Consider the following 15,599-nt stretch of genomic DNA (forward strand, 5'->3'; position numbering starts at 1 on the left):
CACATTAAGAAACCATTTTCTCAGAAGCTACAATTACAGGGGTTCGAAGCATAGCATGAATTAATAGGACTAAAGAGAATTATACAGAGCTAGCCCTACAATGAGTTCGAAAAAGCCAATGAACCCTGGACGTCCGGAGGTTACTTCCTTGAGCCCACAGGATCTCTGGCCAGCAAGTCTGAGTGCAGCCACGTGCTGGATTTTCGGCCATGACACTGGTCCTCAACACCCCAATACCTGCAGTCTGCAACACCCTATGCATAACAGAATGCAACAGGGGAATTAATGTTTGATTCTTCCCAAACAAGCCTTAGCAGTGAGAAACACACCATTTCTATGTCTGTTGCCATTGTTGTTGAATCCATCTGTTCTGGATTGTTTCCGTGAATGTTTTGATTTCTAAGCTCAAGTTCATGGCATTATGGAATTGGAAGTAGTGTTACAAGGACACATCGTTTATTCTTTCTTTTGAACGCTGGTTTTTCGCTTTACCCCAACTATAAAACATAGATACCCATATTGTAAATTAGTGGGTACTGTCATTTACTGTTGTTGTTGTTAGGTGCCATCACATCATTTCCAACCCATAGAGACCCTGTGTAGAACCGAACAGAACCCTCCCCCCCTGCTCCTGGGCCACCCATACAGTTGCTGCTATTTTGAACCCATTGCTGCTGTCACTGTACCAGTATGTCTCCTTGGGGGTCTCCCTCTTTGTCAATGACCTTCCACTTTACCAAGCTTGATGTCCTTCACCAGGGACTGGTCCCTCCTGGTAATATGGCCAAAGTATAAAAGACGATTTCTGGTCATCTTGGTTTCTCAGGAACATTCTGGCTGTACTTCTTTCAACACAGATTTGTTTGTTCTTTTGGTACCTTTAAAATTCTTCTCCAACACCATTAACTCAAGCGCATCAATTCTTCCTTATTCCTTGTCTAACTTTCACATGCAGATGAGGCTGTTGAAAAGGCCATGGCTTGAGTCAGGTGCACCTTATTATTCAAACTGACATATTTACTCTTGATCACTTTAAAGAGGTCTTATACAGCAGATTTGCCTAATACAATTCATCGTTTGATTTCTTGACTACTACTTCCTTAAGTATCAATGGTGGATCCAAGCAAAATGAAGTATTTGACAAGTTCAATCTTTCCTCCATTTATCTTTATGTTATTTACTGGTCCAGGGGTGAGGATTTTTGTATCCTTTACATTGTGGTGCAACCCATACCAAAGGCTGTAATCTTTGATCTTCATGAGTATTTTAAATCCACTTTGCTTTCAGCAAGCAAGGTTGTATCATCAGCATATTGTAGGTTGTTAATAAGTCTTCCTGCCATTCTAATGCCATGTTCTTCTTCATATGATCCAGCTTCTTGGCTTTTTTGCTCAGCATAGATTGAATAAGTATGGTGAAAGACCCAGGTGCACATCTTTCCTTATTTTAAACTATTCAGTGTCCCATGTTTCTGTTTGAGTGATTGCCTCCTGATTTATGTTCAAGTTCCTCATGAGTACAATTAGTGTTCCAGATACTCATTCTCCGTGGTTTTTTCCACAGATTGTCATGATCCACAAGCTTTTTTTTTCTTTCTTCTTGTGACCCATAAGGTTGTTTTTTTGTTTTTAATGTTTTATTGTGAATTATGTGATAGTTTACATGGGAGAACATTATTTTACATTCATCCTTTCATATATCACTTCATTGCCTTGGTTACAGTGCCCTCCATTCATCATCAACCAACCAAAGGGTATATACTACAAGCCTGCCCCCCTGTCATCAGCACACAGCCCCTCTCCCTATCTGTGTCTAAAGTCATCAACTACTCCATCGCTCCACGTCATCATCTCTGCCTCCATCTCAGGCATCACTGCTTCTCTGGGTAGGGTCCCACTCTCCGCTCTTCTCCTTTCATGGTCCCAGGGACCTCTGCTCTTAGACTGCAAAGCTAATCACTCCCATCCTTGCTACAAAACATCTACCTTTACATTTCCAACCCTCACAAGCAGTCCTGATAACAATTACTCACTATTGTCTCACAAGAGACCTATCCCCATCTCCTTTCATCAGCCCCGCCTAGACAGATTGGATACTACTCAGTGGAGATTCTACCTTCCTCCATGCCCTCTGGATCTAGGTTCCCTCTTGAAAACTTGTAAGCCAGTCACTTCTTGCCTTTGTAGCCCCCCATTTTGGGTATCCAATGTCCAAGTTGCCCATCCCTGTGTACTCTGTGTATTGAGGGGGTGGGAGATCCACAAGCTTTTGCATAATCAATAAATCTCAGGTAAAATATCTTTCTGGTATTCTCTGCTTTCAACCAAGATCCAATGTAATGTATTCCTTGTTCCATGCCCTTGTGTGAATCTGGCTTGAACCTCTGACAATCCCCTCTCAATGTACAGGTGCAGTCATTTTTGAATTATCTTAGCAAAATTCTACTTGTATGTGATATTAATGATATTGTCCAATGATTGTCATATTCGGCTGGGTCACCTGTCTTTGGAATGGGCATAAATATGGATCTCTTTGAATCTGTTGGCCAGATTGCTGTCTTCTAAATTTCTTGGCATGGATGAAGGAGTGCCTCCAGTGATGCATCAGTTAGTTGAAAGATTTCAATCTGTAATCCATCAGTTCTTGGAGACTTTGTCTTTGCCAGTGCCTTCAGTATACCTCAGACTTCTTTCAGTAGCATTGGCTCTAAAGCATAGAATACCTCTTGAAATTGTAGAACATTGGCCATTTATTTTTGATACAGTGATTCTGTATTCTTTCCATCTTCTTGTGATGCTTCTGTCGTCATTCAATGTTTTGTCCAAAGCATCTTTTAGTATTGCAAGTTGATACCTGAATTTATCTTCATTTCTTTCAGCATGAGAAATGCTGAGTTTGTTTTTTCATTTTGTTTTTCTAACTCCAGATCTTTGCACATTTCATTATAATATTTGTCTTTGTCTTCTTCAGCTGCACTTTGAAAATTTCTGGTCAAGTCTTTTTGCCCCTCAATTCTTCCCTTTATTTTATTTCTCTTTGCTTGAGAGCAAGTTTCAGAGTCTATTCTGACATCCGTTTGGTCTTTTATTTCTTCCTTGCCTTCTTAATGACCTTTTGCATAAAAGACCTTTTGTTCATTATTATTGCTTGTTAATTCACAAATGGAGCTGTGTTTTAAATTTTTTTTTCCATCTGAAATCCATTATTCCATAATGAATAATTCATTCCACTTGCCCAATCAGGTCACAGTAGGAGATGAGCTCTATTGGTGCTTTCCTGGTTAACCTATAATTACAGAGTAGAAAATTACTACACATTTCCTTTAGGATTTCAGATGACAGCACCAAACTACTAGCCATTAGTGGTTCAAACCCACTAGTCACTGTGGGAGAACCGTGAGACTGTCTGCTCCTGTAACGATTTAGGACTGGCTCACTGGGAGTTGGAATCCACCTGATGGCAATAGCTCTACATAGGTAGATCACATGATAGGAAAGATGTAGTCGGAAGAACAAAAGCTACTTGAAATTATTATAAGCAAATAATTTCACTAGATAGGCTGGAGACTTGGGGTGTTTTTTACGCCCTTTTAAATATAAAGGATTCATTACATCTCTTACGTATTTCTGTCCCAAATTTGAATCCCTGAATTCTCTTCCGAATAGCAAATGCTTCCTTCTTCTGTCTATTCCTCCCTCCTTCCCTTTCTTCATTCTTTCTTTCCCTGCTTCTTTCCTTTCTGACATTCTTTTCTTTGTTCTATTTTTTCTTCTTTACCAATAATCTTACTTTCTTTTTCTATAAGGTTTCACTAAGTATATGTCAATACTACATTGATATTGTGTCTTTGAAATGTATATCTTCTTTGATGAAAGATAAAGCTTTCTGCTCCCACAAAGATTAAAAAAGCCTCGGAAATCCTATACATGGTCACTATGAGCCAGAACCGACTTGATGGCACTCAACAACAACAATGTATTTTCTTTCATTGTTTCAGGTCTTTTAAATATTTAATGCTTGAATCCTAGATCCCATTATCTGTAATCTAAATTGTATATCAAATTGAATCTTTAGTCCAGATAGTAAATTATCCATACACTTGATTTGCTCTTTCTTCGACTTTCTAATGAAAGAGAGATATGTTCTATAAAAATTAGTGTAGCCTATGAATAGATAGGTCTATGAAATTGCTCTTTGAATAACCTCAAAATATCTTTTATCAGTTAAAATCTGCCTGTGTTCACTCTGTAATCTAGAAATCTGCCAATGAATTGAATGTATAAAGGAGCTTTAGTTAGAAAATGAAAAATATTTTTCCTAAGTTTTTGACTATATCAGAACACATTTACAACTTCAGTCCTATTAAAGAGAGTTAAATATGTCAAGAAAATTTGAAATCAAAAGGGCCTTATTGAATTTGAAAATTTCACGCATTTATTACTTCTGCAACCATATGAAGGAGATTTACATTTACTTCAGTAATGGACAACCATCAGACAAGGGAGAATGAAAAAAAAAAAGACATAATTACAGGGTGTCTTGCTTTTGAGGTAAAGAAATTTGAACATTAAACTTTCCCAATTCATTTAGTTCTCACTTTTCTTCAGAATGTCTCTTGAGCTTTTTGAAGATACTTATGTGCTAATCAGAAGTGCATTTAGATCCATCATAAAATGAATGCAAATTAAATGTAGTATAAAAATCAGTAGTTTTAAAATTCTATATTTTTTCTAGAAGTTAACTTGCATTAGCTTCATGTTGAACATATTACAGTTAGTTAAATTAGATTACTATTAAATTAAATTTGATACTTTTTTTTTTTTTTTTTTTGCTGCAGGGAAATGATATCTTTTTGTGATTTCATAGACCACATTTCCTTTAGGATTTAAGAACATTTCTTATTAACAATATGCAGAATGTCAAATTATGTTTAAGATGTAGGATTATTTTTCTGCTTGCTATTCTGCAGACATTGATCAGCAATTGTTGATGTTGCTAAGTGCATTCAAGTTGGCTCATAGCGACCCTGTATGGGGTTGCTGAGAAACGACTGGTGGGTTTGAACTGTCGACCTTGTGGCTCAAACTGACCTTACAGTTCAGCACATTATCCTGCAGCACCACACATACAACTTAATATTTCATGCCTGTTAACCAAGCTCAGCCAATACTGCGTTTGTTATTAAGTGCCATCAAGTCAGTTTCAACTCATAGCGACCCTTTATAGGATTTCTAAGGAACGACTGGTGAATTTGAACTACTGACCTTGAAGTCCAGCGCATTAGTCCACAGTGCCACACCAGGATTCCCAGCCAATATAAGGCCCAATTTAAATAATAGATAGTAATACTGACTTGATAGGATTTCTAGTGTTACGTACTCTTTTAGTTAGACATTAGAAGAAGTATCTGCAATTTAATTTGTTCTTTATGAATCTGGGTAAGAAAGGCCTGCATTATGCATATTACTGATGAATGACAACTTGATGAATGACTTTTTGGTTTTGATTCAGTAAAGCTGACAGGTGCTTTGATCAAAGAGACAAGTTTTATTTTATACATAATTGAAATTCACACTAGATAATCTGAGGTCAGCCAATTTTTTAACTGAAAACTCTGAATAAGATATGACATGCACCTAAACTAAACAAAACAAAACAAAACAAAAAACAAAAAAAACAAAACAACAAAAAACCAAACAGTTTATTTAGTTATTAGGGTCTTAGAGTTTATCTTAGTGGAGTCCTAGTGTGGCTCTGTAAGATAAACCCCAGGCTGCAAGGTTGATTTGAACTGAGGTTCAAACTTACCAGCTGCTCCTTGGAAAGCCCTATACTGAGTTGCTATGATTTGGAACCTACTGGACAGCACTCAGCAACAACAACAACAGTGTTTGGCTTGATAATTTCATAAATTTATAGATTATTTTCTAATTTAGATATTAGATATTAGGTAGCATCATACTATACAAATAATCAGTAAATGCTCTGTAACATTTGTCTTTTTTCACTCTAGCCTAAGTTTTCTTGGTAAATAAAGCATAATGAATGCATATCAGCCTATAGGATAAGCACTGTACCGCAAGGTCATTTGAATTGCAAGGTCGGCGGTTCAAACTCACTAGCTGCTCCTTGGAAGAAACCCTATGCAGGATCACTATGAGTTGTAACCAATTTGATGGTACTTAACAACAATAAATCACATATATATTGGAAGATGACAACAACAATTGAGACAAAGAACAAATGAAATTCTTCAGGCTTGAGTGAGAATCAAAGAAAACAGGGTTGATGTTTCCACCAATCTTTCCTTTTTACTTTTGGAAAGAAAATATAGAGGACATTTCAAATATTTCTTTGTTCACTTACATATGTAGACAGTAAATAAAAACTCTCCTTAAAGTTATCTGTCTCTAATGTATGAATTTGGATAAGGGTTTTTGGGGTATGCTAAATTTATCTTTTTAGACCTAGTAATTTAATTTAATGATGTTTCCTTTGGTAATATTTTACTTTTTAAGTACTGAAATATTTCTGTTAAAAAAGAAATCACTAGACTTGTTCAGTATTGCACAAACCTTTGTTCAGCATAGTTTTTTGTGTTTTTTTTTAAGGTTTTTATTGTGAATTGCTTGATAGCTTACATGGGGGAACATCAGGTTTACATTCATCATTTCGTTGCAATGATTACAATCTCTTCTGTGCATCATCATTCAACAGTATTTGCTTTTACTCCCTCTGGTTTTTTGTTTTTGTTTTTTTGTTTTGCAGGGGGGGGGGATGTACACAAAACCACTCTGGAATATATAATAATTTAAACAACCAAAGGGCATATTCTGCAAGCCTGCCTCCTGGTTACCATCACCAGGCTGCCAGCACACAGCCTTTATGTTCCCATGGGTCTAGAGTCCTCAGCTGCTCTCTGTCTCCATGCCCTCATCTCTGTCTCCATCTCTGGTGCTGCTGCTTCTCTGGATAGAGTCCCACATTCCTCTCGTGCTCTTCTCCTCTGATAGTCCTAGGGTTCTCTGTTCCTGGATCGTAAGATTAACTACTCCCCTCTTTTTGTTACAAAACTTCTACCTTTACAGTTGTAACAGTTGCAGTTAGTCACAGCATAGTTTTTGATTGTGTATAATTCTAGTTATAAAAGAATTTCCATATCAGTTTCTCTTTGATTCTCACCTGAAATATTTGAAACTGGTGGTAATATGAGTAATCTCTAAATTCCATTTTATTGATATTTTGTTTGAGAGAGAGAATAATTTTATTTACCCAAGGTAACCAAGCACCAAGCTGGTAAGCAGTAGAGTTGGGACTTTAAATCAGATCTTCTGGGTTTTATATGCTTTGGTTGTCTATAATGTTAAATCTTTATTACCTAAAGGTAATTCTATAGTTATTTCAGACTGTTGTTGTTATTAAGTGCCGTCGTGTTGACTTCGACTCATAGAGACACTCTGAAGAGTGGCTGATGAGGTTGAACTGCTGACCTTGTTGTCCAAACCGACCTTGCAGTCCTGTCTGTATCCTACAGTACCCCTTATACAATAATCCTTGCATGAAAGAAAGGTGGTAGAGCATATGAACTGGATTAGCTCCAACTTTCCTTCTGATTTTTATATTCTCTTTTGTAATGATTTTCTGGAAGCATTTTCACTTACAATGGATTTTATTTTTACTTTGTTGTTGTTAGGTGCCATCGAGTTGGTACCGACCCATAGCGTCCTTATGCACAGCAGAAGGAAACACTGCCCGATCCTTGGCCAACCTCCCAACAGTTGCCTCGCTTGGAACAAATTTAAATATTTGTATGGTTCTTTACTTAATATCGAATAGTTTCTTTTCTGTGAACTCATTTAATGCTTTTAATATTCTTGAGATGTAATCATTATTATTATCAAAATATATACTGAAGAGAAAATTGATACAAAATAAATTCTTGGGAGTCACATAGTAAGTAGATTGAGGAGCAGGACTCTCAAATTCAAGTTTCCTAAATTCAAATTTTATAAAATAACACTGTAACTTTTAAGCAGGGATGTTAAAACTATTATTCGTTGCTTCCTTTTATCTATAAAATCTCAGAACTTTTTGGCTTTTGTAAAGATGAAGATTCTGAACATATATTATATTCTCAACTCTTTCATTATGATTTCATAACATTTATCACCTAGGTTCAGCATTACAGGTTTGTGTCATATTCCTGCCTATGTGTTTTACCATTTCCTATCATTTTGTACTGTATTGTGAGCATGCTTCTTGTGGGCTCTCAGAGTTCTAACCTTCCTTGTATTCTAAGTCCACTCAATTTTTCTTCTTTGGTCTCTTGCATTTAAAGGCTGATTTTATGAAATATTAACTTTAGCTCTTCCCGTTAACATTCACCTTAGCCCTTGGTGATTTGTTAAAGCAACCTTATAATTTATTTTGCTATGGTATATATTTATCACTTATGTGTCATTTTGTGAGTGAGTAGAATTTGCTTCTTAAATCCATCCAAATGAAAATAAGGTGTTTTTTTTTTCCTTCAGAATTATGATTTTTAATTGTTGGACATAAAGTTTAAAGTTCAATATAATACATACTCATAATTGGTGCTGTGGGATAAAGCATTGGACTGCAAGGTCGGTTTGAACCACAAGATTGGCAGTTCAAACTTACCAACTGCTCTGTGGACACCCTACACAGGGCTACTTTGAGTTGGAACTGACTCAACAGCACTTAACAACAACAACAATTGCTAAGTAATTTATCCTGAGGTTGAGTTACAGCATTTCAGAATTTTTACTTTTGAATACCTGGTGGGGATTGAGTACTACATCCTATTAGGTAGTAATATATTTTGAAGATGTATTGAAGTTGTGACAATGATGGAATTGCTTTTCTTAAATGAGTTTCTTTCTTGAAATGGTTTATCAGGCTTGGTGGAAAAAGATTAGGGAGTACAGAAATATGAGTAATACACATTCAGATACTGATATGTGCCAGGGCTGAAGAAAGTTATTAAACTTTTTCACTCCTGAGTTTTTCGTACTGCTAACTTGTTAGGATCTTTGCTGTGCCCTTGACTGTCTTTGTGGATGCAGCTTTAATCCTTTACCTTAGTTCTTTACAGAATAATGTATGAGGGTAAATAAAAAATATTGCTACAAAATTATTTTGTTGTTGTTAAGTGCCGTCAAGTCAGTTCCAATTCATAGCTACCCTGTATAGTGTTTCCAAGGAGTGGTCGGTGGCTTGAACTGATGACTTTGCAGTTCAAACCAACCTTGTAGTCCGGTGCTTATCCTACAGTGCCACACTGAGGCTACAAAATCATAGAAACTTTTATTAATCAAGCACATCAAAATATGATTCGTTCGTTTCTTAATGTATCTGCCACCTACGTCTTTACACTTCGGAAGGCAGTGTAAATGCTGAAAAATTTTGTGCTCTTTGATTTGCACTAAGTCAAAATGAAGTTTGGGCATCCTCTTGGGACTCAAATTGTGTTACTTTGAAATGTTCTTTGAGTTTTGGCAGCAAAAGGAAGTCTGACAGGGCTAGATCAGGGCTGTAGGGTGAATGTGGAAGCTCTTCTATGGGAAATTCTCATAGGACAACCCTTTCTACTCTTGAAGAATGAGGAGGTGCTTTGGAGTGAAGAAAAAAATTCCTTGGAGCAATTTTTTGACCTTTTTCTCTCCAGTGCAGTTTTCAATTTCCTTGAAACTTCTTCTTAATAACCCCCCATGATTATCCTGTGTCCTGTGAGAAAATCTATCAAGATTACCCCTTTAGAGTCCCAGAAAAACAGTCAATTTAGCCTGCGCTGATGTTTCTGCCTTGAATTTAATTGTCTCAACAGATCTCCCCGGAAGACACTGTTGTTTGGGCCGTTTTTTGAAGGCATCCTAAGGAGACCAAAACAAATGTCTGTTACTGAGAGAACTTGTCTGCAGCTAAGCACTGATGTTGTTAAGTGCAATTGAGTTGGTTCTCATAGCGACCTCTCATACAGACTCATAGCGACCCTGTATAGGGTTTCCAAGGAGTGGCTGTTGAGATTAAACTGTCGACCTTGAAGTTCAAACTGACCTTTTGGTCGAGTGCTTATCCTACAGCATCACACCAGAACTCCATCCACTGATGTTGTTGTTGTTGTTAAGTGCCTTCGAGTCGGAGCCGACCCATAGCGACCCTGTACAGGGTTTCCGAGGGTGTAAATCCTTACGGGAGTAGAAAGCTTCATCTTTCTCCTGCGGAGCGGCTGGTAGTTTCGAACCACTGACCTTAAGGTTCGCAGCCCGATTCGTAACCACTACGCTACCAGAGCTCCACTGATAGTAGAGACTTATTGAAGCATACTTTGTAATAAATCTGCACATGTATGAAGTGGAACCTTGCTAGCAATCCTTTTTTTTTTTTTTACTAGTAATACTTTATGACTTGCCCATGTACCTAAATATGCTGTTGTTAATTGATAAGGAATTGGTTCAGACTCTGACCCTGTATTGGGTTTCTGAGGAGTATCTGGTGGGTTTGAACTGCTGATCTTGCAGTTAGCAGGTCATTCCTTATCCTCCAGTGCCTCACCAGCACTCCCTTAGTAGTATGACTGTTTTGTACACAAACAAGTGATTTGCTAGTAACCTCAATTTGCCTTCAGGAGAAATCTTAGAAGTGGCCTGTCTGGAAAGGTCTCATTTCCTTAAAAAAAATTTTGAAGGAAATACTCTTTTTTATTTATTTTACTTAATTTGTTCAGTTAATGAAATGAGATAAATTCTGCCGAAATGAGCTCTGTTAAGTAATTACATTGATTAGCCAGGGCTCTCTCCCTGTTTGTAGGGGTTGGTGTTTTCCAGGTAAGTAAAAGTGTTAAATCTTGAAGAGGTAACCTCATCAACCCAATTTTATGTCTTTAGTAACATAGATGATTGCCAGCCAGCACCTGGTATATTTTCATAATTGTCTGGTTAGTAAAATCTGTGTTGTTCAGCATGTTTTATTTTCTTTCGTTCTTTCTTTCTAGGGACATAGTTCTCAAACTACTTCAATATGAGGCATCAACAAATGTAGCAGACAATAAAGGTTACTTTCCTATTCACCTGGCTGCCTGGAGAGGTGATGTGGAGATTGTGAAGATTCTTATTCACCATGGACCATCGCATTCCAGAGTCAATGAGCAGGTGCCCTCGTCCGGAAATGTTTGCTCATGCTAACCTTTTCCTAGACTTTACAAAGCCAAAGCTATATTGAAAAATTGATTACTTGGATCTTTACCCTGCCAGGAACCTTTTCATTGCTGAATTGAGAAGTTCTTTGGCATTTGGCTACAAAGCACAGATACTGAGTTACAACATTTGTACAGCTATTTTGTTAACAAGAAAACCCCGCATAAAGCAAGTAGTTGTAATTTTTTGTCAGCATTATATAAGCATTCATGTTGAATATTTAAAGATAGATCAGAATACAATGAAAACGATTGATTCTTTAACTTTTTGAAGCCAACACAATAAGCACTGGACTGCAAGCTACAGGGACCATGGTAGGAGCCCACAGCTGCTCACCAGGAGAAAGATGAGGCTTTCTGCTCCTACAAAGATTTTAAAAGTCTGTGAAACCAGACACAGGTTTCCTATGAGTCAGAACCAACTCCAAGGCAGTTAATAACAACAACAACAAAACAATGATAGCTATCATTTGCATAGTGCCTTGCCATTTACATCATACTTGCATTGTAAGTACAATTTTGTGAATCAAAATGAAAAATATAGTCTATACTGCTTCCAGTCACATATTTCATTTGAAATTTCCTGCATGTGTTTATGTGAACATGTATCCACCTGAAGTTTAGTAAAACACTGCAGCTATATCATACTGATGGAAGGCAAAATCTTTTCAAGCATGAGTTAAAAATATCAAATAAACATTAAAAAAGGAATGTCATTTTTAGTATTCTAAATGAGTAACAGCAGAGATTCAGGACAGTAAAATATGGTCCTTTAATACAGAATGATAACAAACATCTTGAGCTCTGCATGCCCCCTACTGTTCCCAGTTTGTAAAACTACATTTGAAAACCAGCATGCAGTCCAACAATTGAATTACAACCCTGGCATTAAGCTCTAGGTTGGCAGTTGTCCAATATCAATGCAAATAGGTTACTCTAGGGCAGGCCCATCCAATAAAGTACAATTAGCATATTATGCAAATGAATGCAGCCTTTGGTAGAAACTTACCAAAAACAGGATGGAAGACTAAATAGCAACACTAGCCATAAAACACAAAAGGGAAGTAAACTATTCTTAACCAGATGCAGTTGTTGGGACTAATCAATAAAACATTTTAGTAATTGGAAAAGTATTAATATTTATTACAGTGAAAATTCCAGTGCGTCCGGGTTACCAAAAATAGATTTTTTTATCATGAGAATACAATGAACAATTCAGACTTTTAAATATATGATAGTCATAACTATTTATTTTTCTGTCATAATAAATCGAAATGTATGAGAATGCTCTTCTGTTCCTCAGAAAATGAAGTTAGATTATAATTTTTTTGGAGGCGCCATCTGGTGGTGGTTCTTAAAACTGCCTCCAATGCCACAAAGCAAACCTGAAATAGTAAAAAAAAGAAATAATGGGACGCTGTGGGTTAATGCGCCACACTGCAAAGATGTTTGAACTGCAAGGTTGTCCGTTCAAGTTCACCAGCTGCTCCTCGGAAACCCCTCTACAGGGTCGCTATGGGTCGGAACCGACAAAACGGCACTCACAACGACAACAATCCAAGGTTCAGGAGCTCTGGTAGCTTACTGGTTATGAAGTTGGGCTGCTAACTTCCAGGTCAGCACTTGGAAACTACCAGCGATTCCGCGGGAGAAACGCGGAGGCTTTCTGCTCCGGTAAAGATTTACAGCCATGGAAACCTTATTGTTGTTGTTGTTAAGTGCCATCGAGTCAGTTCCAACCTATAGCGACCCAGTATAGGGTTTCCACTGATCAGCTGGTGAGCTTGAACCACTGACCTTGCAGTTTAAACGGCTGTGTAGTCTGGCACATTAACCCGTAGCGCTACACCAGGACTCCGGGACACCCTATAGAGAGGGTCATACCAGGGCTCCCGGACACCCTAGAGAGAGGGTCGTTAAGTGGGGACCTACTCTATGCCACACAACTGCCACCACCGAATCCAAGGTTAAACAAGATGATGTGATGTCAGCATTTACAAACAAAAAAATATGTTTTAAAAAAATAATTATGAATAAGACAAAATATGTAGGTATTCACTTATGCTTAAGAGGATGAGGATTTTCAGTGTAATATAATTGTAATGGAATGCTTTAAAAAGAAACACTTCTGTGCTGTTGAACAGATCGTTGTTATACAAAAATAGATATTTTTTAAAGGAGTTTGGAAGTAAGTTTTTTTTTTTTTTTTTTTCCATTTCTATTGCTGTTGTGGACTCTATTGGCAACAACTTTTAAATCTCTTGAGGTTTTTAATGTTAGGTCATCCATATTTTTGGTCATTTGTTTTGTTTTTATCTGTATTCTTCTTTAGTGCTAACATAGTTGTCAATTTTTCCTGACTATTTCAGACATGGGAATGTTATTGTTATGTGTAACTCTTGATTTCAGCTTTCCATTCTGAATGGAACAGGGTTGTTCTAACTAATTACAATCTTACACCTATTTAAAGAATAAAAGGAAGGAATGAAAATGGTAATGACCATTTCTTGAGACATGAGAGACACTGGGCGGCCTCTGTGCTAAATAAGCAGTTTCACCTGCAATATGTTACTTAATTTAACTCTCACAGTAATTCCCTAAAGTGATATTATAACTCCCATTTTATAGATGAAAAATTAGGCTCAGAAAAGTTAAATAAATTGTATGACGCTAACTTGTTCCTGAATGACTGAAACTAAGACCTGGACTCGGGGGCTATCTAACTCCAGAATTCACATCAGAACATTGTTATTTTCCACTTAAATCTTCTCACTTCTGGAGTATTCACCCTCTGTCAGGCTTTGCGAGACTAAGTCTCTGACATGACTCAGCCATATGGTTGTTGTTGTTGTCGTTAAGTTCTGTCGAGTTGGTTCTCATAGCGGCCCTGTATAGGGATTCTTAGGAATGGCTGGTGAACTTGAACCAGTAACTTTGTGGTTCAAATCAACTTTGCAGTCCAGTGCATTAACCCACAATGCCACACCATGACTAGCAATTATTAATTACTGTTTTCATCACCTCCTTTTTCATTTCAAAGCAGTGTTTTTTTGTGTGTTTTTCTTATTTAGACACGCTAAGGAGTTCTGGTAGCCTAGTGGTAATGAATAGGGCTGAGAACCTTAAGGTCAGTAGTTCGAAACTACCAGCTGTTCTGCGGGAGAAACTCCACAGCAAATAACCACCACCACCACCAGTGGTCAAACACACACACACACACACACACACACACACACACACACCAAAATAAAAACATGTAAATAAGATATATTGATTATTACTGTTGATTGGAATGCCAAGGTTGGAAATAAAATGAAGGATCAGTAATTGGAAAATATGGCCTTGGTAATAGAAAGAATCCTGTAGATCGCATGATAGAATTTTGCAAAAACCAATGACTTCTTCGTGGCAAATACCTTTTTAAAACAACATAAAAGCTGGCTATGCACATGGACCTCACCAGATGGAATACACAGAAATCAAACTGACTACACCTATGCAAAGAGATGGTGGAAAAGCTCCATATCATCAACCAAAATAAGGCCAGGTGCAGACTGTGGTACAGACCATCAATTGCTGAAGCTGAAGAAAATGAAAACAAGTCCACAAGAGCCAAAATATGACCTTGAATACCTCCCACCTGAATTTAGAGATCATTTGAAGAACAGATTTGATACATTAGACACTTAAGACCGAAGACTAGAAGAATTGTGTGATGACCTCAAGAACATCACACAGGAAAAAAGCAAAAGGTCACTGAGAAGACGAGAACAAAGGAAAATACCAAAATGGATGTCAAAAGAGGCCCTGAAACTTGCTCTCCTGCATAGAGATTGCTAAAGTAAATAGAGATACAAAAACTGAACAGAAAATTTCAAAGATCAGCTCAAGAAGACAAAGTCAAATATTATAATGAAATGTGCAAAGACCTGGAGTTAGAAAACCAGTAGGGAAGAACACGCTTAGCATTTCTCAAGCTGAGGGAACTGAAGAAAAATTCAAACCTCAGCTTGTGATATTGACTCAACTATGGCCAAAATACTCAATGATGCAAAAAGCTTCAAAAGAATATGGAAGGAATACACAGAGTCACGGTACCAAAAAGAAATGGTTGATGCTCAACCATTAAGAGGTAGCATGTGATCTAGACCCGATGATACTGAAGGGAAAAGTCCAAGGTGCATTCAAGGCATTAGCTAAGAACAGGGCACGGGGAATTGATGGAATATAGACTGAAGTCTTTCAACACAGTGATGAGGCACTAGAGTCACTCACTCATCTATGCCAAGAAATCTGGAAGACAACTACCTGGCCAACTGATTGGAAGAGATCTATATTTGTGCTCATTTCAAGTGAGGTGACCCAATGGAATGTGGAAATCATC

General features: G+C 37.4%; 1 protein-coding gene across 1 annotated transcript in view; it reads left to right on the forward strand.

Moving 5' to 3' along the window:
* Positions 1-15,599, forward strand: part of LOC102842734 (ankyrin repeat and sterile alpha motif domain-containing protein 1B-like) — a 214,680-nt gene that overhangs the window by 9,735 nt on the left and 189,346 nt on the right. Inside the window, exon 3 of the mRNA XM_006877665.1 lies at positions 11,015-11,171. Within this exon, the coding sequence (XP_006877727.1) occupies positions 11,015-11,171 (157 nt within the window). The remainder of the gene's footprint in view (positions 1-11,014; positions 11,172-15,599) is intronic.

Source organism: Chrysochloris asiatica, unplaced genomic scaffold (assembly GCF_000296735.1).
Source record: "Chrysochloris asiatica unplaced genomic scaffold, ChrAsi1.0 scaffold00552, whole genome shotgun sequence".
Taxonomy (NCBI): Eukaryota; Metazoa; Chordata; class Mammalia; order Afrosoricida; family Chrysochloridae; genus Chrysochloris; species Chrysochloris asiatica.